General features: G+C 38.1%; 1 protein-coding gene across 5 annotated transcripts in view; it reads right to left on the reverse strand.

The window, feature by feature from the left end:
* Window positions 1-26,306, reverse strand: part of abcc8 (ATP-binding cassette, sub-family C (CFTR/MRP), member 8) — a 59,262-nt gene that overhangs the window by 21,223 nt on the left and 11,733 nt on the right. For all 5 annotated transcript variants that reach the window (XM_086073117.1, XM_086073114.1, XM_086073116.1 and 2 more), the window contains 14 exons: window positions 22,825-23,013; window positions 19,058-19,222; window positions 18,822-18,977; window positions 15,677-15,811; window positions 14,938-15,100; window positions 14,531-14,571; window positions 13,440-13,585; window positions 10,882-10,996; window positions 9,088-9,207; window positions 8,603-8,675; window positions 8,419-8,524; window positions 4,286-4,318; window positions 3,463-3,501; window positions 3,062-3,160 (listed from right to left, as the gene is read on the reverse strand). In XM_086073117.1, the coding sequence (XP_085929243.1) occupies window positions 3,062-3,160; window positions 3,463-3,501; window positions 4,286-4,318; window positions 8,419-8,524; window positions 8,603-8,675; window positions 9,088-9,207; window positions 10,882-10,996; window positions 13,440-13,585; window positions 14,531-14,571; window positions 14,938-15,100; window positions 15,677-15,811; window positions 18,822-18,977; window positions 19,058-19,222; window positions 22,825-23,013 (1,580 nt within the window). The remainder of the gene's footprint in view (window positions 1-3,061; window positions 3,161-3,462; window positions 3,502-4,285; window positions 4,319-8,418; window positions 8,525-8,602; window positions 8,676-9,087; window positions 9,208-10,881; window positions 10,997-13,439; window positions 13,586-14,530; window positions 14,572-14,937; window positions 15,101-15,676; window positions 15,812-18,821; window positions 18,978-19,057; window positions 19,223-22,824; window positions 23,014-26,306) is intronic.

Genomic DNA, 26,306 nt, shown 5'->3' on the forward strand with positions numbered 1-26,306 from the left:
TGCTTAACTCTAGGAGAATTTGATTAATATGGTTACCTCTATTTTTTATGGCCCCAAAGTCATCATATATTAGTGTCTTAAATTGTATCTGCTTGTGCTCATTTTTATAGTGTTTTGTGCTCTTTTGTTTACCTCATAGCCTGATTTAGACGGTTGTGTTATTTACGACGTCTTTTGAGTTATGAGGTCTCTATTTTATCCTCCTTTTATCTTGACGTGTTTGAAAAAATCAGTGGATCTTTGTCAAATGAGGGAGTTTATGTTTAAGAAATTAACCAATGTAGACGAATTAGTAGATTAAAAAATGAAAAGGTTTTGAAGTGATAATCCACAGTTTGAATATGAAAAGGTGTTGAAGTGATAATCCACAGTTTGAATATGAAGAAATCTACCAGAGGAAATCGATCGCAAAGTAAGTCTGAAGCAAGAAAGAGGACAATAATGCATATTCGCCGGATAAAGGTAATTATATTATATTATATCTTTTATCTCAGAATCATATTTTAAAAATGTAATGTTTGGAGCCCAGTGTTTGCAAAAGAGTATAGATAATATGAATATATGATATGCTAGTAAAATGATTCCTTTCAGAATGTGAAAGGCAAAGTTATGCAAATTTATAACAAATTTAGTCGTGGTAAAAAAAAAAAAAAATCCTATTATTGAACAAAACCTATTTGAAAAATAAATATTTACAAGCTCTGTCTTATATTAATGAATGAGTGAATGTCATTCAACTCAATCAAAGACTGGGTTCTATTTTAATGTCACAAAAATACATATTTTCCTGTTCCAACAGCACAGGACCTACGGATCTTAACCAAATAACATTTACTAATCCCAACTAACAAAAACTATCAGGGTTTTTCCTCCAAATAAAATTTATGTGGGTTTATGAGAAGACTAAAAACATATTCCGCTCTCAGGTTGAAAGGAGAGACGCTCTCAGGTTGAAAGGAGAGACGAAATTCCACAACTGGAAAGGAGCTGCCGGCTATCTCATCAACTGATGATCATCAATCCTATCACCTCCGACCTGGGAGCCACGTCAGCTGACCCAGTGTTCGTTCTGGAGCGGCCGTTTCGACATCATTCGACATCGTTTTGACATCATTCAACGGATCAAGTCAAGTGCCTTTTCTTGGGCAATCATTCCACGAAGAGTCACATTTTCAGGCAGAATAATCCCGGTGACAAATCGAAGAATTTGGGTAGTCTACCCCAGATTCTTAAAGAAGAGAAAAACTATTGCGTCACTTTTTTCATTCAACAAAGAACTTCATCACAAGATGGCTTCAAAGAACACATATTCGTCTGCCGATACATTGCGACACTTTTTAATGAACAACATTTTATGTTAAGCCTCACATATGCTATGCTTATTCCACTAAAAATCTTTTAAATGTATCAAATTGTTTTTTAATGTCATATGATTGCTAAACTATCTCCTCTTCTGCTAAAGGGATGTTTTAAGGATAATTATTTTTACCACACAACCATTGAAAAAAAAAAATGTTTTAATGTGTTGAGCTCTCAAGAGCTCAAATGAGGGAATGATGAGTTATTAACATTGTTTTTCAGTTTTAATTTATATTTTAGCCGTTTTGGATTTAGTTATAGCAGTATGGCTCAATGAATAGAATTGTATTATCTGTCTCACTCTCAGAAGAAGGGCAACGGGTTTGTACATTCATTCGCTAGCTCTAATGGGAGGGCCGGTCGGAAGGGAGTCAGGCTTATTATTATTGTTTTTCTTCTAATCTGATTTATACCCATGGGAACAGATTCTCTTGTATTCACTGAGTTGTAACCAAGTGTACTGTGGGCTGATGGGCGGAGATTTCTATTCTCCCACTTTTGAATAAGTATTGATGCCCCACGTTGGACGAGACAGACAATCTGACCAGAACACGGCTTCAGTGTCGTCAGCCTTTTGTCAATCAGAAGCTTCTGATAATTATTTACCTTTGCAAAGGGACTTCTTCACCAGGATCTCACCATTCAGTTAATTGAACACGCAAAGAGTACAATACTTAATATTGTCTACTCTAACACAACATATCCCCCTCAATGAAACTGAAGCCCAATATGTTCGACAGTGATGCATCATAGCTTGGATTCGACGTCAGGTGGGGGGAAAAATGAAAAATATTAACCAATTTACTATAGCTGGACTCTACATGGATGTTGACAGAAAATAAAAAAAAGATTGACTTAGAGACAAGAGGCGGTTGGTGAGCAAATACAAATTGGGGTTAATCGATGTCATCAAAAATCACTCCAGCAACTAAGCATAGAGTCCATTAGAAGCAGCTTCAGAAAATGGCCCATTAAACCCGAGCCAGGCAAGTCATTATCAGTGATTAAAGCATGTGGCCTTTCAAAAAAGGCCATGACCAAGACCGATAATTATTGTTAGTTGTTCGCCATGCAGGCCAAAAAGCATTTGCTTGTCAATATTAACACAGCACTATGACAATAACATTCAGTTTTATAATCTTTTTATGGTCTAGTGTGCTGATTAAAGTAGACGCCATCAAACAAAACATTCAGTAAGAGCACAACCTAACCTCATTAGCTTGTTTCACTTAACACCCTACTACTGTTGAAAGCAACATAAAATTCTGCATTAATTGGAGGAAAATTGTCACCAAATGAGCTCTGCCAAGAACTGCGGATTAAGTGGACCGAGGCCAGTTCACAAGGACGTCATTTATCATTTCGAGTTTAACTAAACAGTGCAACCTGAATACAGTTTTTAAATTTGTGTTGGAAATGAATAGAAAGACAAATTAGTCATGAAAAAAAAACATTAAGTAGCTTCACAGCAGCCGCGGTGGAAGAGGAACCTGATTTGCTTGTGTCCGGCAGGAGTCAAAGCACGCAAAGCACACTCCAGGGTGGGCGGGGTTATGTGTTGTTCACAAATGCAAAAGTTACTTAACGCCTGTTAGGAGAGCCCATTATTAAAAAACAAAAAACGAAAATGTTGCTTTTTTTTGTAGTGTAGTGGCGCTTCTCACAACCACTTGTTCATTCAAAGTGAGTTTTCCCAGCTTACCTGGTTTTGATCATTGGCATCTCAAATGTGATGTTCTCGATGACGGTGGCGTTCAACAGCCAGGGCTTCTGGGACGCGTAGGCCACTGCGCATCTCTTCCTAAAAAAGGTGACAAAATGCAACATCAAACTCATGGTAAAGCTTCAAAAGTTTTTTTTTAAGTGATCATTATGCATGAAAAGAACTGAAGTCAATGAAAGGGTGACCCGGTGATCGTTAGGGATGTGTTTGCCAGGTCAATGTGCAGCTCAGGGTGAAGCGAGTCAGCGGAGGGAGAGCAAATCTATGATCTTAAATTTTGAGATAAGCACTGCAAAATGGTTGTCGGACTGTGTTGATAATGATGACGGGTCTCCACGGAGACTGCCTTGGAAATGACATTGTGTGTTTCAAGAGCTCACCTGATATCACCGTCAGCAGCTGTCTCTCTCTCTGTGGGACTGCAGAGAATACACACACAGATCAGAATTATGCTTACTGTCATATAGTCCTGTGTTGATGAACAAAAAAAAAACAAAAAACACGTTTGATACATGCTTTCATCTCTACGGTCCTATTATTGGTTGGTCTTAAAAATGGTATACGTAAGATCTCAAAATCGATGTAAACCTACACCAAAATATATCACAAATCCGCCTTGGACTATTCTGTATTATAAAATCGATATTGGCTTGAAAAAAAAATTGTACATCACTAGTTTTGTTTTGTTTTTTTCCTTAAAGGGATACTAAACTCATTTCACCATTTTGAGCAATAAAGAGTTCATATTTTGTGTCTCATTAATTTAATAACTTCATTATTTTTCATGTACAATTAATACATTTAAAAGCACATTTTGCCACTTGCCGTTGACTGAAAATGACATCACAGGTGCTCAGAGCTCAGGTAACGGCCCATCGTGGCTCACCTTTCTCTGGATTTGGTCATGTGACGCTTGAAAACTGAGCACCTGATTAGTCGTTACCTGAGCCCTGAGCATGCGTGATTTTCACTTGACAGCAAGTGGCAAAATGTGTTTTTAAAGATATTTATGGTTAATGAATATAAAGTTATCAAATTAGTTATGGACAAAATATTAACTTCTTATTGTTGAAAATGGCTAAATGAGTCTAGTATCACTTTGATTTAAAAACAAAACACCTTTTAAAAACTGCATTTTACGGACCAACCCCCCCCCCCCCCCCCCCCCCACACACACACACACACACACATCCAAGCACTCACCTTTCATCACCCTCTGAATCCAAATTGGGCAGGCTGCAAATAAGATCAGAGGAAATATTCTAGTCACAGAAAACAGAATATAGTGGAACGCGTGTCACCACGGTAACACACACAAACTCATTTTGAGTCCATTCGAAATGCTTGGTGGGTTGTTTAAGGCTTTGCACGGCCTCAGTTGAAGCGTGCGTGTATTTTTAGGGCGCAGCATTTGCCACTCGCCCTGAGAAGGTGACTGGTCACAGCTGCTCGATAGCGCTTGATGATTTATGACGGCTGTGAAATGGAAACCACTACACCTGTGAGGAAGTTAAATATTGTTGGCCGTTTAAGAACCAATCACGTGGAACAAATGGAGGGCATTTCCAGTACAGTAATTCTAACAGGATTTAAATCATTTATAAGAAAGTAATAAGAACGTGTCATTGGAAATGAATACAGATTTTTTTTTTTTGTGTGTGTGTGTGTGTGTACATTTTACAGATGAAAATGTGGAATTTCTGGTCAGTGACAATTTTTGACAAATTGGAAATGGTTCCTAAGGTGAATTGAATGAGCGGAATGTTTAGAATTTCAAATGGCAACGATGTGAATGTATTATGTTGAAACATCCGATTGGGAATGAATGCAGACATTTTTAGGGGTTGGGGGCATTTTGAATTTGGGGGAAAATTTGATTTTTGGAATGAAAAATACAACGGCCTGCAAGTACCAATACCAGATATCGGTATTGGTTCCAATACCAGCCTTATTTTCAGGTATTGGTGGCCGATACCAGTATTAGAGGAATAGAAAATTGACATTAATTTATATTATATTTTTTAGGAAAAATACTATATTGGAATATATAGGTCTTTCTTTAAAATGAACTGTAATTTTTTTGGGACTACTCAAAAGTTGAGTATCGGTATCGGTCTGAAAAACAAAAGTGGTATCAAACACCCCCAGTCAAAATAATGGTTGGAAGAAAAAATGTGTGAATGCTTTCAACATTCACACATTTATTTAATAGCAAAGAAATTTGTGATTTAGTATTTTTTTCACTGTTTTGTTAAACAGTACATTTGAAAAATAATGGCTAACTATAAGTTTTACATTTTATCATAAAGAATAGCATTTAGGTTAAAAATCGTGTTCATATGAAGTATCTACCAATGCAGAAACTGGATAAAATCATCACCCCTGGAAGATTACAGAGCATGAAAGAATGTAAATGAATAAATCTTTCTTGCGTGTGTTTTCAGTCACACAAAATGAAGTCAGCACATGGTCCAATGTTAAATGAAGTATGAAATGTCCCACATTTAGAATGCCACAAGCCAAAACGTTCAGCTCTTCTCATGCTACAAAAATGCAGAAGAAAGCATTTTGGGCATGGACAAATAACATTTGCATGAGGAGGAAACATCAACATGCACAGAAAAAGTATGCATGTGCTTTTGCGAATCATCATGCATGTACGTGCATTGCCCTAAACGACCCGCGGTCATCCAGGTGATTAGCATATGCAGCAGGTTGAGCCATTACTTTGTTGCAGTGAATTACTGCAGCAGCGAGTTCACGCTCTTGCTATCCTTTAGAGACGCTTGACCGCATGCTGAGGTTGTCACCCACTTTAATGAACGAGATAGCCGGGACACACTCGGCTCACTTTGCCAAATTTGGGGCGAGAGAAATACGAATGAATGGAGTGGGCGAGGGTCTGATGGGGGCGTTCTGAGACGCTTGAGCACAGTCATGGAACAGCTTTACTTTCTCTTGTATTTCTAATGTGTATATTTTGATTTCAACTAAATCGGATATGCAAAAAATAAAAACTAGGGTAGGACAAAAACGGCCAACTAGCAGCTCTAAGATGACATAGCTTAGGGGTATAAATAGCGGCACGTGATTAAAGAGTTTGACAACAGGCAAGACAGACACACGGAACTGATATGGTGAGCGGGATTAGCGGGGGGCTTTGCTAAGGAGGTTATGTCGATCGAGTAGGTGACACTTTGTTGACAAATGGAAAGTCATAGAGTTGCTATACTGGGTAGGTGATGACATATTAGCATACTGTCTGTTCAAGCTAACAAAGGCTAGTATGCTAATTGTTGTTTGGTTTCTGGTCATTAGAGCTCCACCAGACATTAGGAAAAGCAGTCGCAAACAGGAAACGGAAACAAAGCTGACGTGTGAAAACCAGGAAGTCGGAAGTCCCGCCTCCTGTGTGGAATATACCCCATAATGTTTCACAGTGACACAAATGCCCAACAATTTTCTAGACGTCTTGTCCTCATTAGGTCCTGGTTTGGAAGTTGAAGCTTACCCCAGCTGACTTTGGGCAAGGGAATATTAAAAAAAATAAAAAATAAAAAATAAGCCTTCACACTCACGTTTACACTTATGGACAATTTAGAGTCTTTGTTTAGGACGTGCTTTTGTGATGTTTTAAATGAGTTTTTGCACTTGTATAAAAAAACATTAGCGATTAAATGTGTGGTGTGTTTTTTTGGGTAGTATTATGCTGATGTTGTTGTGTGAAATGGTATAAAAGATATACAACTCAAACAAAGCTGTTTCTAAGAACTCAAAACAAGCTGGTGTTTTGTTTTGTTGAGTTTTTTTTACTTCCTGAAAAATTGACATTTCGACAGTAGAAGGATTCCTCCCGACAGCGACAATACATCGTTTTAAACTTGTGTGACTGTAAATTATGTAAAAATATTTGATTACAAACAGTTGATAAAGGTTTCATGATGGCAACAGATTCAATTGGAAAAATAGTTTATGGGTCCACTGCGTGCACTCTCAATCCTGCATAATATGTATGTCAACTATGGGCATAATGTCACTGACCTGTAATTCTACTGATATTTTATTGCTATGTCTTACCCCTAGGCCTGATTTAAATTCAAAGTGCATAATCCTGTCATGGAAACTCAATTACATGCTGCACAAGGACACGTAAATAAAATATGTGTGTCCCCTGCAGTTGAGTTACCTGAGAGATTAAAAGACTTCAAGGGAAACTTCAGTAATTATCATCAGTAAGAAGTTAATAATTTGTCCGTCGTGTGTTTGGTAACATAATTATTTTTCATGTACCAATCACGGTTCAACTGTTAAACGTTAGGTAAGTCGTGATTGGTTGTTACCTGAGCCAACATCATTTGATTTTCCGTCAACAGCGAGTCAAAAAATGCCTTTTTAAAGGTGTTGGATAAAAAAAAAAATCTAAATCTAAATTTTTTTAGTATTTGGTGGTAGGCTTGTAATCTCTCTCTGAGGTACCGTAGTACAGGTGCTTCAAAATTGTTGCATTCTATTAGTTCACCACTAGATGCCATTAAATCCTACACACTGTCCCTTCAACCTTTTACTGCTGGAAATTGCTAAATTAGCAAAGTATCCCTTTAAGTCTAACTGCTATGTGAAGAATGTACTAAGATCATGACCAGAGGAATGTCAATCTTTCAGGCTTCAACTGAATTTCAGTATCTCTTTTTCTATTAACTCATTCACTGCCATTGACGGTAATAGACGTCAACAATTCATTTGAACTATTTCTATTAGTTTCACATTTTTGGAGTGTGACAACTTAGAGTTTTTTTATTGTATATTTAGAACGGATATAAAATGTGTGATTAATCGTGAGTTAACTATTAAAGTCATGCGATTAATTACAATTAAAAAATGTTATCGTCCGACGCCCCTAATTTTTAATAATCTTTCCTTTTCTTTTTCTTTTTATTTGGGGCATCAGGCGATACATTTTTTCAAAATGTAATTAATCACATGACATCAAAAATGTTATATGCGTTCTAAATGTATAATACATTTTTTCTAGGTTTTCATACTCTTTTAACAAAAGTGGAAAAAAATGTAAAACTCATAGAAATAGTTCAAATGAATATTTGACGTCTATAGCTGTCAATGGCAGTGAATGAGTGAAAATACTATACATGTCTAATGTTGCGTTATGATTGAATCTACATTAATCACGTAATAAGTCAAAGGTTACAAACTGTCAACACATTTCACTGCAACTCTAACAAATAAAGTCTGACAATTTCACTTATTCAGTGAATACATTATTATTATTTTTTAAACATGATCAGAATGCACTGATAACGACCAAACCTGTAACTGACCTGTTCCAGGTGACAGTTCCTGATACTCGCTGCATCTCGCCCAGCGCCGCTAACAACAGGGAGGATTTCCCGCAACCAACTTGACCCACAATCATGGTCAGCTTGCCTGAAATAGACAACAATGAAAACAGGTAATAATAACAAGACAGGAAGCTTGTCAACAGTCAAACCTCTTGATGCATACCGAAGGGAACCACAATGTCCACATTGGCCAGTGTCGGCGGTCCGTCCGTCCACGTGAAATAACCGCTGCATATCTGACGAAAGCACATAAAGTCATGAAATACAAGAAATCCAAATGAAAAAGATTAGATAAGAGAGGAGAATAAAAGTTACAGTGGAGAGTGAGCTTCTATTTGAGCTACAGCAGAAAATAGAAAGGTCTTTAGTCTTCATTTAAAAGCGGTGAAAAATGGAGCAAATCTGCCGTTTTCTGGGATGTTGTTCCAGACATCCAGTTGTAGACTGGACGGTAAGAATGAATAGCAGTCAGCTGTAATTGTGCAACAAGACGTGCATAATTGAATGCCGCTCTGCAAGCAGAGTGAGCTGTCGCAATCACTGTGATTCATGGAAGGATGGATGGAGAATTAAATGAGCAGGGCAATCAATACATCCCCACAGATGGCAGGAAATAAACAGATCGCCTTCCATTTCATTCAGTCTCACCTTGATGCAAACATCTTGATCCACAGCCGGGGAGGGTCCGTCACCCTCATGGTCCTCATGTGTTCTGTAGTTGTTCCAGTCGTCTCTTGGGGGATGCTTCCTGTTCACCACTTTCAAGGGCTGCAGCAATTCAGACAGACAGGGTAAGAAAGGGTGACAGTATGACAACAGGCGGATTTCAGAGGTATGGTTTGGACGAAAAGATGGCAAGTTGAGTTGAATCCACCAATGCAAAAAGTTGTGATTTGAACAGAATATTGGCGGGAATGCATTGTAATTAGGGATGAACAATTTTGAACAATAATGGCATTGAAATGTTTTTTTTTTACCCAATATTTCAATTGCAAGTTAATATGCAATTATTTTTCTCCTGCATTTTTTTTTAACAAACATGAGCAAAAAATGTATCTGTATTACAATAAACAATATCAGATTTATGTTTTGGTTTTATAGGTTAGACCTGTGCTAAAATAAAAACAAATGAACTATTATTTATTTTGAAAGACACTTTATAATCTACTTAAATTAAAGCTATTTATTTTCATTTTCATTATTCAGTTGTTGCTGTTCATTATGCCAATTTCATAAAAACAAACAAATGTGGCGTAACAACATTCGTCAGTAAATCCTTAGTCAAATTACAACAAAAATGCAAACAACCTGTCATGTTCCATGAAAGATTGATATGTAAATATGTGGAATGCACTTCTTAAGCACTAACTTATTGAGACACTACATAAATAAAATGTGTGTGTGCATATATATATATATATATATATATATATATATATACACATACATACAAACTAAAGCCTATCAAATAACTGAAATAAAATATTCTACATTTGTGATGCAAATTTAAATTCAGTTAATTGTTCAGCCCTTATTATATTCTAAAATAAGATTTTATATGATTATTATTTCGTCTAATTGATTTGTTTTTTGTTTTTACTTGGATCCACAAATCTTTGTTCTATAGTGGTTGTCCTTACCATCTTATTAGATGAGGCTGGACTGGTTAGGTTTAATGTTAGAGTTAGCCAGTTGCAGGCACATACAGTAGGGCTGTGCAATTACTCAAAATTCAATTACAATTTAAATGTACACTCCGCAATTAAAAAATCAGCATAATCGGTAAAAGAAAAATGATTATTAATACTAAGTTTGAGTTGCATTTGCACCTTTTTAAATTTGTTTAAATAACTAATTTAATACATTTTAATTCATCCAAAATGAACTTGCATAATTATAGTGTTTCAAAGAATTATTTGTCTTAATATGTTTTACGTTCATCATCCTGATCGTGATTAAAATCATTACCAAAATAATCGTGATGAATATTTTCTTCATAATGGAGCAGCCCTAACATACAGTATGTCACATTTACGCCTCTTAATAATTTACCAATGAAACAAACGTGCTTTTGGAATGTGGGAGGAAGCTTGAGGAACAAAGAGAAGTTTCCCACAGGCGTAGGAAAAAACATGCAAACTCCGCAACAAGAAAGCTTGAGATTCAAAGCCCTAATCTCAACCACTGCTACTTTTTACTCCGGGTGTCTTGATCCACGCTAAACCCAAGGTTCAAATTGTGAACCAGTCGATCGTAAAACACGACCATCAAGAATTCAAATGAGTTCCGACTTCACTCGAGTCACTAGATCATTGGGTAACCTCACACCACCCGGAGCTAAACTTACAACTTCCTACAATGCTTTAATTATCACAAGGGACGCAATCTTTACCGGAATAATTAATAACAAGGCATTTTCCAGCGTGAATTAGATGCACTTACCAAAGCCTGGTACTTATTTTGGTTATGGTTGCTGGAGCCTGAGGTCAAGGTTGTTCTTGGCTCCAGCTCATCTCCAATCTCATCACTTGAGAAAAACTCGCTGAGCTTTTGAACACTGCAGGTCATAAAGAGAGCAAGCGAATGTTGAGTCACTTCTCATGAAACTGCAATTATAAAGGAAAAGACAACGTGGCGGTGTTCTTTCTTTTTCATTACACATTCTATTGTAGACATCATCTGAAAGTTTATTATTATGATGAGAATCAAGAATTAAATAGAATTATTAAGAGGATAAAAGTTTAATAGTAGGACTATAAAATGGTTGTCAATGTAATTTGATTGAGGAGTAAGCGGTTCAGAAAATGGATGGATGGATAATAAAGTACACATTTTTACAATGTCTACCTGTATTAAGTTGCAGGTAGTTGAGGTACACTTTAGAATAATTTCAAATAAAAAATTTGGGACACTTCCAAACCATCATCATCATTACCAGTTACCAGTTGTAAATGTGTCATTTTTTTTAGCAAAGTGTTAATATGCAATATGTAAGCGTATAGAGAGACACGATAACTGATGTCAGAATGTTTTCATTTATGTAGAAATTTCTACATTGGGTCGCTATAACTATCTTTTGTTACACTATTAAAAAAATAACATATTTAACCTATAACTTTAATCTCTTAACATTTCTCACGAAAAAGACAATAATCTAATCATAATCTACCTAATATGTGTTATTTTTGGGTGTACGTCCAGGAAAAGCTTTTCGAAATGTCTGAATGTTGTGAGAAGTTAGAACTCCCTTAAACGAACTATTTGATATTGTAATCATATTATATACAAAATAAATACTATATAGTGTCTTGTGCATTTATATTGAAGGGCAGCAATACCATACAGAAAAACAGCCAGATTTTAATGTTAACTTTGTCATGTTTTAGTTTGGTAGGGGTTGGGGTTTGTTTCGGGTGCGTTTGTCGTGTTTGTCTATGATTGCTGTTAGTCATGTGTTCCTGAGTTCTTCCCCTGTCTCGTTATGTCTGATCACATCCACTTGTGTTTCTCTTCCCTTCCCATTGTATGTGACCATTCAGTGCCCTCTGCCTATTATGTTCCCCAGGTGTGTCTCATTAGTGTTGGTGTATTGAGGCCCCCGTCCAGACGGAAGCAAAGCCGGCTTCGTTCCTCAAACAAATCTCGTACACACAGAAGCATTTCAAGACTTGCATGTGTCCAAAAGAAGACGCTGAGGACGTTTAACGGCTGTAATGTATATGCCAAGTCTGGAGTGGCGCTGTAGCGCAGCCACAGGGAGTTAACGGAAAGCGTAGAAGAAGAATCAGCGGCGAAGACAAACCCTTTTTTGTGTCTAACTTTATTGCAATCTACAGAACAAACATGGCTTTGAGTGTATCAAAACAAACATGAAAAAGACGATTACAGGAGAAGTGACAATGGCGGGTGAGTCAAGTACAACACCGCTTGTTGAACGTGGGAATAAAGAAGCTAAATGTTTTGCTGCAAAAGCATAAGCAAGCCAAGGAGGCTACGACACGGCTATCCGACATTGTTGTTGACAGACTGACGGTCCGTGCCTAGTCCAGTCTTGGCAACCCGTCGACTCGCGTCACATCCAGTCATGGTGACCAGTCTTCTCACGTCCCGCCCAGTCACGTCATGTCCAGTCCTCGTCCACTCACCTGTCTCTACATGTTCTAATAAAGTTCCTCACATAACTCCATTCCTGTCTCCTGCTGTTTCTGCCCGCATTTGGGTCCACCCTCTCCCACGCACACCTTACACACGTCCCATCATTAGAATCATCTAATGACTTAAGATGCAGTGTTAGAGAAAGGAAAAATATGTCAGAAGTAACTTCACTGATTCACGCTCCATACCGCTGATGTATCAAAGTGTGTCAGTTCACTTGGTCCCAAAATAGATTTTTCAAATGACTATATAGTCAGCCTCCAGAACAAAGGGAAGAAAAAAGGAAAATAACACAATGAATGTGCATAAAAAGTATAGAGATTATAAAGTATTAGATGGTCCATAATGTAATATTTAAAAAAAAATTTAACACATGACCTCATTGCCTGGACAGCCTTTGCTTAATCACATCGTGATCTATTTGGGGAATGACTTCCAAATGATGCAATCATTGTTTACTAGCAATCAATTTATTGTATTTGCTATTGTCAAATGGTAATATATTGTTTATGAACAATTAAAGGGATATTCTTTCCAAAGAGTAAAACCTTTGTCATACTGTTTGCTTTATGTCTAGTAGGGTAATTTTGGGGGACAAAGAGAGCTTGGTAATTAATGACAACACATTTTTGTAGATACAACTCGACAACTAGATTTCTCACCGTACTTATTCTCACAAATCCTCCACTATAGCTGACATTCTGACACGTGGCACTCTTTCACACTTTAGTTCGGTCAAAACAACAAAGCATATTTTGCTGCCCTCAGGGTGTTGCTGAGTCTTTTTTCTAAAAACAAAACAAAACCACAACCTACACCTTGGCAGTATTTTTTCACTTCCTTACCTGACAAGAGCTTTGACGGTGGAGCGCACGACACTGGAGAGCAGAAAGAGAGGCGTGACCAGGATGTGGAAGAGGGAGAGGGAGGCGAAGGCCACGGCTGGAGACAGGTCAGCGTCCTCCGAGATGTGCACGTGAACAACAAACGTCTGCAGAATAGCACAAAGTGAAGAATGACTAGGAAAAAAATCGACAGTTGTCATCGATTAACGGAGCTTTTTTTTTTGTTGCTAAATTGCTAAATGTAGATTTAAAACAAACACAACAGGTTCTTTTTTTGCGCACAGCACAAAAATAAAGTGCAGTCTGGCGCGTGCAAGCAGGTGCAATGTGGCGGATGCTAAATAGGCCGTTTTGCTCCGTTGTGAGCGTGACCACAGCCAACTTGATCCACCAATTAAAGCAGCTCCTCTCATTCCCTTAAAATATATTACTTGAGTGGTGCAATAGAACTATAGGCCCGCCCGTGCCTGGCAGAAGGTCAACGCACAAAATGTGGAAGTGCAAGCAAACTCGTCCCCAGCCCAAAGCTTTGCTGCAGCCAGTGAGATGATTTTAAAAAATATAATAAAGAGGATAATGTTAATAATTAATTGATTTCTACAATGACACAAAGGGTTCATTGCACGCTATTGTCATATTCAGTCCACCACACATGGCTGTGTTAGACTAAACTTGAAGTTTCTTTTTTTCGGAATCAGATTTAGTTTGTTGGCACTCGTAATTAGTGCACATTTTCCCCAAATCAAGTCGTAAATTTTATTAAACGCGCAGGCAACGCGCGCAGACTACTATGTCAGTTGAACCAATAGCATGCACCGCTACAAATCACGTGATGTTATTCAGCCAATCTCAGACGTCGATATGCAACAGCTGTTTTTGGAAAACACTAGTGATGCGATTTATATGTTGTATAAAGTTTGGCGATGTAAATGACGAGTAAACGTGTCAACTGTTAGCATGTATGTTAGCCAGCATATGGGTTAGGGTTAGACGTTGGTATTGTTTATGGGGTGCACCCACGACGGAGAACTTTAACCCCTGTTACACGCAGGCAATAATAGCAAACGCATAACCCACTGTTTCCCACTCACCGTCAGCACAGCTGCAATTGGAATAGCTGCATTCATGAAGACTGGAAATCAACAGAAAAACAGACACTTGGTTATCAAGGGGATGTCTTTTTGTTTTGTTTTTCTGCCTGTGAGTGCACATTGGGACACAAATGAGTATTTTTTTTCGTCAAAAAGTACTGCAGTGTGGTCATCTCTTTCAAATATGCTTGTTATTAAAACTACATCCATTTTGGATGGATGATTGTTGGATGTATTGTTGCTGTACTCTCACATTCAGTCATAAATCTGAAATTATTCAGCATGGGTATCAAAGGACTGTTATTTGAGAAGATTAGACTAAAACAAACATGGGGATGAATGTCTTGTTATCGCGGACATGTACTGAAATCAAACATTTGTTGAGGACAGTGCTCAGGATATCTTACTGGATATGGAAGTGTAAAGCGCAAAGGCCTGCAGGCTGGTCAATTCTTTGCCCCTGGTCTCCTCCACACTGTCGCAGAAGATGCGTTCCCACGCATACAGTTTAAGTAATTTGATGCCTCGTAGCAATTCGTTGGTCTTCTTGAGACGCTCGCTGGAGTATTCCTGAGAAGACACAGACAGACAGTTTTCATACCAAGGCAAGCATATATGACTAAAGTTATGGGTATTCCACTTTCACATGTCATTTAAAAGTTCAGAGGTCACTTGTAAATGTGAATGTACATTCTGGGTTCATCCCGCAATCTTACCCACACAACCGATAGCTCGACTTTTTTGTTGGCATTGTATGTATGTGTGCTTAACTGCCATCATTACATCCACTTCATTACTTGGTAATTTGTCACTTTGTTACCTGAGAAAACACGTGCAAACCAATGTTGACTAACACTATTTGTCAAGTTCTGTCTGTCTAACAGCTGGTTTACTGAGTGAAAAACAGCAGTTAGGCAGTGAGTGTAATGACCTGGAAGAACCAATTCAAACACATTCAAGGCTGGAGCTCGGGTCAATGAATGAATGAAATATAAACAGCAAAGCTACTGTAAATAGCACACAAATGCACAATAGTGTGCAACTGCTGACCCATATCATGCGTATGTCGGCGATTTTACAGCACGAGCGACCTTCTGACTGGTATGACTACTAAAATAGAAAGCACCTGCCAATGGTTTTACTTACCAGAGTGCTCTTCTGCGTCTGTGACAGCTTTGTAGCAACAAAATACTGAACGGGCGCTAGCACAGCAATGACAGTTGCTCCTATCAAGGCACTGATACCCAAGAGGTAATAGAGAAGGATCACTCCCACGATAATCTGCGAGCGGGTGGCAGGACAAAGAGAGAAGAAATGGTTAGAAGCTAAATGCTAACATCTATTGTGTTAAAATCTTGACGGCTATAGAGTAGCACTGCGGATCAAATCTAAAAATGGCGACGGGGTCGTGGATAGATGCAAGCCTGCCTTCACTCTGACATCTCCCCTTGCACGCCCGAATGTCTGTGTGATCTCGTTCTCTGGGTGGTGTTAAATTGAATTGAATTGAATCTCTCTTTGAGGGATAAAATACAACAAAAAAGATTCAGACTCTAAACATGTAACAGTGACCGATATAAAATTGGTAGTGATCAAATCAGACCAATAAACAAATGATCATTTTTAAAGGCTGCATTAATAATGTACTCTACAAACAACAATTAAGTCCTTGGACACATCTCTTAATCAACAAGTCGACTAGGATTGGGTGGATTTTCCATCTTTCTTCATTTTGGACTACAGTACTGCTCCAAGGCTTGTGGGAGCAATTTACAAAATTGCCTTCATTCACTATTATATTAAGAGGGGTCTATAAAGTAATCATTGGGGAAACGCCTTAAAAACCTTCACCCATCCACGAGGCATAATGTGACATGTCAAATTCACACCTTCTCCTTCACAGGAAAGTGAGGAGAAGGCAGCTGCGAGAACAGTACTATATGATTTCCTGGTAGCCTATACAGTATGTGACTCATTAGAAGCAGCACCTTTCACAACAGCTTCCCAGGAGGCGAACATCATTTCTGCCTGTGAAACGGGGACGGTTGCTCATATAATAACTCTCCACATGTCACCTACACTTTTGGTCAGAATAATGCTCTGGCAGATGATATTTTACCTCATTTAGAAAATATCGCTGGTGTCAGGCCGAAACCTCGTACCTCCAAAACATTATATCATTAAAAGTGGGCAAGCCAGTTTCAACACTTTAGATTGGTCACCAATTTGTAAAAACACCACACGTGGACTGAGCAGCAGAATAGATTATTTTATTTTATTTTTTAATGAAATTTACCAAATTGTGATTTATGATGTTTTGGCCTGACGTCAATAATATAATATAGAATTCCACTACCAAAAACTAAATTAAATATATTCTGTTTAACATTTCCACACATTGATTAAAAGAACAATGAATACATCTTCATTTTGTTGTGCTTTTAGTCAGAGAACAGGGCGCACTTTTCATACAGCATGGATTAATTTTGTGGTGCTCGAGCATACGGACTAGGGATGGGTGAGTACCGATACCAGGTATCGGTATGGGTCGATACCGGGCTTTATGTCAGTACTTGCGACAGCGCCCTTTTGTGGCCGTTTTATGATCAGGAACTAGGAATTAGAAGAACAGAAAATTGCTAGTATTTACTAGTGGTATCAGTCTGAAGAACATCCCTTATATGGACTCTTAGCATACAGTACTATACAGTACTTGTTAGTGATACTAGGAATCAGCTTTTGCATTTATAATTAAAGCTGTCAGTTTAACGCGTTAATCTAGATTAATTAATTACACACAAATTAGTGCGTTAAAAAAAATTACGCAATTGATCGCAAAGGGCAAGTTAATGTGGAAGAATTTGAAATTTGGCCCATAGCATAGTAACAACAGCAGACATGGACGCGAGTGCAGCACAGGAAAGCGAGGCAAACTTACTCGGACCTCCATCTCCCAGAGCTGTCATTTTGATAGTTCTACTCATTTCAATGTACATCTTTCATGTCGCCGGGACCCGCGGGGTTGCGCCGCTGGGCAACTGCCATTCAGCACGGAGGCTGCGGCTTTGGATACAAGCTCGATCACCATGGTGAATAAAAAAACAGAGGACACTTGACAGCTACATTCTGAGATGAAGCTGACAGGGAGACTGACGACTCACGATGAGTGATCGCTGGATGGCTTCAGTTTCAGACAGTAAGTCCGAACGAGACCAGCCCACCCCAGGCTACACGGAGCTGCGTACCGCTCCACTGGAAGTCGCGACGCAGTCCAAGGTATAGTGAAAGCTTATAGTAAAAAAATTTAAAATAAAAAGGCTGCTAGATGTGATGGTGTCATGATGGCTTGGGCAGTACAAGCAAATACGTCTTTATTTATTAAGGGCTTTATTACTCAAGTCAAAACCATATTAGGCTCAAAATGACGACTCTGGGCAATATAGTTGTTTTAAAAATTCTGGTACTGCTAGTCGTTAAATAGAAAGTTTATTCATAAAAAAGAACAAAGTTGTCTGTTGTCAGATCCTGTAAACTCGCTTGGGGTGGGTTTTTAATTTGAGGAGTTAATACTGTAGACCCAGCCTCTTTTGGGTATGACAGAGATATTGTAGCTTTAGATTTTTGTTAATCTCTCCTTCTAACCTCTAACTTTTCCTGATTACCAGTTTAGCTAATAAAAAAAAACATCCATACACCAAAACTCAGCTTGTGGAAGTTCAACATTTTTTGGAACAAAATTGAAGTTTAGATTATCTTTTAAAATAATGCATGGCCTAATTGGTTTGTTGATGTGCTTAAACTTATTCTTTTGAATTTCATTTATGAAGCACACTTCAACAATAAAAATATGGATTTCAAATATTCTCTTCTTGGTGTATTCAATGGATTAGTCATAAACTACAATTTTGTAATGTCCTATAATTCAAATTCTTTATTTGGGGACCTTTAGCAGATATGAGATACAAATAGATTAATTAGATTAATTAATAAAAAATCCTGAAATTAATTAGATTCGTTTTTTAATCGCCTGACAGCACTTGTTATAATATCTCTCGTGCTTACTGAACCAAGCTTATGCATTCCTCTAAGAACAAAAAAACAAAAAGCATGATGTCAGACAAGATAAAGGTAAATCCGAAAGACTTGCTGACTCTTTTGATTCTTCTTGTACCACTGCAGTTAGACATAACAGGAAGAATGTGCATTATATTTCACATTAGCAAACTAAAGCTAAATATACAGTACACAATTCAGAAAAGCCACACTTGACATGGATCTTTATGTGTCCTACCTGTACGGGCATAGCGCACAAGTTGGGACAGAGGAAGAAGAACCACATGAGCTGATTGGTATCTATGGCAACCAGGTTGCAAATCTGAGCGACAGTTAGCTCGCCCATAGACATGTTGGACGTGCACAAACGCATAATCTTGTTGTAGATTTTGGTCTGAGGAGATAACAGCCACACGATGGATGGGTCACTTTCTCATTTCACTGCATTTTTGGTGACTTCCACGGGCAAAGTACCTGTATGGCCCCGCGTAGCTTGATGCCAGTCTCGATTGCCACATAGTAGGACGCCTGGAGGAATGTTCTTTGCAGGAGCAGTGCAAAGAAGAGCAAGACGGCCAGCACATATGCATTCTCCAAAAACTCCTTGGAGGAAATAAAATCGATGCCCAGCAAGCTCATCTGGAGGGATAGAAAAAAGGGGAGATTTCCATTATTTTGATGTCACCTAAAAACATAGGAATTAAGCAGGATTTTCAAAATGATAATACATCACACACAAGTATCATAGTGTGAATGTAAGCACCGCCAAGCACGTCCGTCACAAATTATTGAAAAGTTTGAGATGAAAGGATATTGGCTAAATCCTCCTGAAAGATTTATTGTATCAGGATGAATTTCAAATGATTAATTTATTGCTTCAATCAATATCACACCAATTATTCATCTTTGAATCTATCCACATAGTACGGCTCATTCAACCCATCACTCACATCCTTCAGACATCCATCCTTTTTGGATCCATCCGTTTCCCCCGAATCTGTTTCCACTTTTATAGAAGTCAAACCAAGCAAATACATTTTTCCCCCACGGCACTGAGCACAGAAACTGAGCAATAATACACCTGAAATGTCCTGTCATTTTTCTCAAATTCTTTACAAGGGTGATTGGCACTGCAGAACCACACCTGCCACACAAAGATAGCATTGCCTGGCTAATGACACTCTGTCCTGTTCCGTCCTCTCCCTTTTTGTCCTGTTCTGTCCTATCCTATTTGCTGCTTGTTTCCCACAGGCTGTAATACTACTTTCCCAGTTGTCATATACACAAAATCCAACTCCTGTTGGATATTGCTCTCATATGCTGTTTTAATTTTTGCTGCTTTTTTTGCTCTGATCCCTCTTTTTCCTCAAGCTTTTTTTTTCGTTTTGTTTAACTGCATTTCCAATAAATATCCATCTTTGTATGAATAACAGATGGGGTATATCAAACTCTTTTTTTGCGTGACAAAACGGTTCCTGTATGAAAAGACATGGGGCGTCTGGCTCACAAATAAAAACAAAACAGTACGCCATTACTCAAAAATGCTCAGATTGGACTTATTACACAACAAGTCTATTTTCGCTCTTCAAAAACATCCTCCTCGACTGATGTCAAAACAGTTTGTACTATTTTCACTTTAGCTTATGATGTTCCACTGCAGCAGAGGGTGAATTTCTGACTTCATAATTAAAGAGATACTCTCACAGGCAGATTAGATGCCGGAGATTCTCTCATGTGATGATGGGCTGCCTTTAGTGAAATCCTTGAAATTGAGACAGGTCCTGCAGCAATAAGTCTCATAAATATTTAACAGGTCCTAAATTAGTGCTCCACCCAAGTGGCGTGCCAGATGGAGAGAAAGGGCATCTGGAATGATTGAAAGGTTGATCTTTGGGAGTGATCAGAATGCCAGGTGATACCTTCCATGTTGTGTGAGTTTATTGCTAATTCAAATGTATTGCTAATTAAATCGTGACGACATATCTGAAATATTGATTTTTCATGGGATAAGATGAATCTCCTTTTCGCTCATGACAGCTAGCAGCTAGCATTGCACAGACCTCATCACTGAGTGAATACTGTACAGGTAGAAAGTTGCATCGTTGCTATCTCCACATGTTGGAGCCTTAAAAAGCTATTAGGCCTGCACACACATTTTTGGTTGCCAGTCAACAACACTGCTATTACTATACTGTAGACTGAATATATGCTAATATGCTATATGCTAATTCTAGTTTAATGTATATGTTATACAAAAATATTACTATCAAAGGTTGATGGGACACCAACGAAAATGGATAGTGTAGTATTGCACATCAACATTCACTTCACTCAGACTTGAATTAAAAAAACATTTCAAAACATACACTGAACAAATAAGGCAATCTGTTAAACTATTCTCCTAAAGAAAAGAATGCTGAAAATGAGCCCAAGGTTAAACGACAGAATCTTTAAAGTGCTAAAGAGAGACAATAATAGACACACTATAAAGGAAAGTTAAAATGAAAGGAAAAAGGCACAACATTTTAAGTTAGTTAAAACAATTACTATTTTAACAGGTTAATTTTCTAATTATCAGACAAAAAGTCTCCAGAACCTTGTCATATATTAATCAAGAAATATTATTTATTAAAAACATTTAGATGGTTATTTGGTCGAACAAACCCAACAAAAGAGCTGATGTCATCTCTTTCTCAGAAGCAAACGCGAATGTTTGCACAACCACATTCAATTGATCATGCTGATGCATGATGGTGCTGTTGGAAAAATATGCTAAAAATTTTTTTTTGTAGAAATGATTAGTGATGCACAGAATATTCGGCTACCGAAAAATTTCGTCCGAAAATAGCAAAAAATATGCATTTTCGGCATTCGGCCAAAATAAAATTCAAGCCGAAAGAATATGGCCGAACGAGGATGTTTCTTTCTCCTGCAGCGCCTTCCTTTTTTTCTTTGATGAGAGCCACTCGAGCGCTTCCACTTTTTTACTGGCATTCTGGTGGCCGTGCTAAATACTTTAGCTAATGTTAGCACTATTGCTATCAACAGTTTGAAACAAGTAAACACTTACCACTATCTCAGAGCGACTACAGATCTGTGTGATCTGATGTGTGAAGAAATGTATTTATTTTTAAATGTTGGTGAATATGTGAATGTGCCGATTTGAAGTTCAAATGCGACATCCGCACGCATTCGTGCCCGCCGGTGCGAAGTACTGTACATTGACTATAAAGTGCAATTGCACCGCCAGAAAATGCTCAGTTGCTCAATTCACGTTTGGTGTTTAACGTACCATTTGCCAACATGTCTATGATGTCTGTGGTGTGGATGCATTTAAATTTATATTTTGCTTTGTTAAAATGCCCATGCTAAATAGGCCTAAATGCTTTATAATAATATTATAATTTTAATTAATTATAATAAATGCATTGATAATAAAAAATGTGCATATTTTTTTCCCGGCGTTTCGGTTTTCATCCAAGCATTTTTAATTTTCGGTTTTGGCCCCAAAATGTATTTTCGGTGCATCACTAGAAATGATATCAAACTGTCCTGATCTTAACTCATTTGCTCCCAAAAACGTATAAAAAAAATATATTGTAAATATTGCTGTGGTCCCAAAAACGTATTTATACATTTTAATCGTGTTTTTTTTATTTTTTTTATGCTAGAGCATACAGACGGCTTTGATGCAGCTTCTGACCTGAAGAAGTCACTTAAAGCAATGGTACTTATTACAAAAAACGGCCAGCAGGTAGCAGCAGAGTATAAGAGATCAGCCATGTTGCAACAAGCTCTTTTCCTCAGTGTTTTCTGTAAATAATGATAAAACTGAGCTATACCTAATGCTTATTGCTGCAAAATGGAAACAGATACAAATATTATTTTTTCCAGATTAAAGAAGAGACTCTAATCTTTATTTTGGTAGGTTGTTTTTTATAGCAATAGAACACAATATTCCGTGGGCCTTTCAAAATCAGTCAAAATCTGTATAATTTATAAATATATAAATGGTACAAATATGAGTTGTAGTTTGTAGTTTTTTTTCCTTTTGGCCCGAATACTCCTACATAAATACTATATGAACTTTCCTAATTAAAAATGTAATTTCAGTATTTTACCAAGGTACATTTTCTTCAATCATATTTATATATTTAATTGACAATTATGTTTAACATTTTCTGAGGTATAGTGTGAGTTTAAAAAGTGGACATCATGTATTGTGCCTCGGAGGCTCTCACCGGTTGCTGGATGGTCCGGTTGTCCTTGCTAATGTGGTGGACGATGCCAGAGATACAGAGCGGACCTGCGAAGCCCAGCAGGTCGGCCATAAAGCGGAATGTGATGCTGAGGATGAGAGGTCTGCCAAACGCTTTCCTCAAAGCCTGCCAGATCCCCTTGGGTCCCTGCGGCGCCGTGCCCTGGGGTCTCTGATGGGAAGGACGGACAAAAAGAAAAATGTTAGGGAATGGGATTATAGTTATTTCTCTGTTGGAAGACAAGACATGAATGCGTAACATCAAACATGACTCAGCAGGGTTGGGCAAAGGGTTTACTACACCCTGGACTGGTCACCGGTCATTTACAGACAGCAAAAACAAGCTTGCAAGTAAAAACCGCTGCTACCTCAAAAATATTCGCTTCAACATAGATGCTGAATTGTTAGAAAAATCAGAGCTTTAAAACAAGGTCATAGTCATCAGTGTTTCCACGCGTCTTCACTGCTGCTGCATCATGGCACACACCGATTAATGGTTTAGCAGTGGAGCATGACAGCCATATAGGACGAAACCACCAAAGGAAATAAACCATTATGGCAATGCAGTGGAGGGGGATGGAGGAGGAAGTGAACTCGAGGTCGAAGGATGACGTATTATTTAGTAATTTATCACCCCAGTGTATTACCTCTGGCAAGTGCAAGGTGAGAGGTTATATTTTGATTACTGCGTGTTTGTTTGCTGTTAAAACTATATAACCCATTACTATATATGTCCACAAAACTTTGGAGAGAATCAATGCACTAAGGTTGATCTTGAGAAAAGTTTTCAGTAAAGCGCAGTAAAAATATTTATTTTCTTCATGTGGCCAAATTATTTTGAGATAATAGCAGCCGAATTACTTCAAACATTAGAAACAGCCAGCAGACCTAGTAACAATGAGGCATAGTAATCAAGTCTAGTATCAAATGCCGCCCCAAATAGAACAGACACTCAGCAAAATATGTATATTCCAACTAAAATAATCAGCAAATGACAGAAACAGAGGATTAGCTCATTTGAAGTCCTGTGTCAAATGAAGAGTTTTGAGATGAGCCCCTGCTGTCTATCGATATGTGCTAGTGCGCGTTTCCTACCTCTGAGTGTCTGTAATGCATGGGCATGGAGTTCAATGTGGGCATGACGTGTGCAATACTAGTTTCATGTTTCGTGTTCATGATTATGGCCATTAAACATTTCTTTAGAAATAAAGAATTTGTTAATAGCTCGCTGATTGTCTTGGTTACTGTCCAAGCTAAGGACAGGAGGATGTGAGCGAATCAAGCAGGTGCTGGCAATTTGGCTACGGTGGGATTAAGTAGATCAAATTTGGTTTCATTTGGAGCGGGAGAGAGGAAGGGCCACACTGGGTTTGGGTGTGACCATGTGTTGAACAATGAACACATGGAATTATCGTATTTCAACCATCACGTAACAAAACACACATGACACGTATATGGACAAATTGGTGGTCTTATTCTTCTTTTTCTTCTTCTTAACTTATTCACTCCCAGCCATTTTCACTGAAGCAACCCCCTTCGTTCCCGGCTGTTTTACTGGATTTTGACAGATTTTGCAAGGCCAACAGAATTATTCTGTTCTATTGCTATGGTACCCACCAAAAGAAAGATTAGAGTCTCTTCTTTCATCAGGAAAAAAAAAGTATCTTTCTATCGGTTTCCGTTTTGCAGCAATTAGCATTAGAATATAGCTAAGTTTCATCATTATTAACAAATCTGCTTAGAACTGTGGGTAAATTAGCTTGTTGCAACATGGCCCTGGTTGATTTTTTCAACTACGCTGCCACCTGCTGGCCGTTTTTGTAATAACTAGACGCTGCATCAAAGCCTTCTGTATGCTCTAACATAAAAAAAACACATAAAATCGTATAAATACGTCTTTGGGAGCATTTTAATATTTAAAATAGAATGTAATTATACATTTCTGGGAGCAAAATGGGCTAATAAAAATATGTTGAACTGAAACAATCAAAGACCACTATTGAGTCTTGTTTTCGTTCAAGGGTAATCAGGTAGGTATATTTTTGGGGTGGTATTTGGTGCAGTTTGAGAAGCACTGCCCTAAATTGTCCAAAGGTGTGAATGTTAATGTGAGTCACTGTTTGTTTGTATGTGACCTGTGATTGACTAGTAGCAACCAGTTCAGGTCAGGGTAGAGCTCGCTGGTACAGGATCATCCGTGACCTCAACAAGGACAAGCGCTACAAAAATGGGAAAAGATGGATGTTTTGAGAACATTAATTTAATTCTGCACGCATACACATTTTCACCCACATTCAAAAAAAAAAAAAGAGCAATGATGATGACATTACCGAATGAACAATACTGAGCTATTTTAGAAAAAATAAAAAATAAATAAATAAAAATAAAAAATTTAATTCTGCCTTAGAACTAAGTTTAATTGTACTCTTCCAAACATATAAAGTAGGGCTCTGTGAATATGTCTTGCACACTGAACTGATTTTCAACCATTAGCACAATAGTATGCCGTGAACGCTCTGCAGGGGTGCCATGGAAAATTATAAAATGTCACTTAATTGGCCAAAAATTATTTATTTATCAGAAATAATGTATATTTGTTCATCTATGTATGACTGTGACTTATACAGACAGACCAAATACATTATCTTCTACAAGAGGGCAGGAAGTATATAATTGACGCGTTTCCACTTTTTGTGACATTTTTTTTTTGTAGTGTACCGTGAAATTTTGCTAACTTAAATTATATGCCTAATTCAAAAAAAAAAAAGGTTGGGAATCACTGCTCTACTGAATGCTATTCTTTGTGAGTTTGTTTAGACTTTGTGCACTCCGTGACGTCCAACAACACTACAACTCGGCTGAATGAGTCAGTCGGTAATGATCACAGGAAAACATCTGGACCTTCAGTGCGAAAGTGCTGGAGCAAGCTCCCCCGGGAAATGTTCAATGCACTGCACGTGTGTGTTCTCATCCGCTACAAGCGGCTTTCCATCAGTGGTCCGAGAAAACAGACGTGTCTATCTTTCCGTTCGAGTGCATATTAATACAGCGATTTGGCTTCCCATAAAGTGCAGCACTGTCACGGCCGCAGGGGTCACCATGTCGCCTTGTTCACAGTACAATGGGAATGACCCGGCGTCTCCTCCAACCCCCCACTAGGATCGTTGTATCTCTCTTCTCAAGCGGAAGGATGTGAGATTGCGTTCACACCAGACACACGTTCAGCCATGACGAATGCCTGTGACCTTTCAAACGCTGGAAAGTTCTGACCCGGCCGAGGAAGACCTTCAACTATGACACGTGCTCCTAAGCGAGACAGGAAGACGTTTCAAGTTTGAAACGCTGGAAGAACAATCAGAACATCTCCCAAACAATCATTATCGCTACGCTTATGATCCAATCCTTCTTTTTATGATTTTTGGACAGATGCACGTTAATTTGACACATCATTAAGACAGAAACAAA

The sequence above is a fragment of the Leptonotus elevatus genome, chromosome 4 (assembly GCF_054856555.1).
Source record: "Leptonotus elevatus isolate MCC_2025b chromosome 4, RoL_Lele_1.0, whole genome shotgun sequence".
NCBI classification, from domain to species: Eukaryota; Metazoa; Chordata; class Actinopteri; order Syngnathiformes; family Syngnathidae; genus Leptonotus; species Leptonotus elevatus.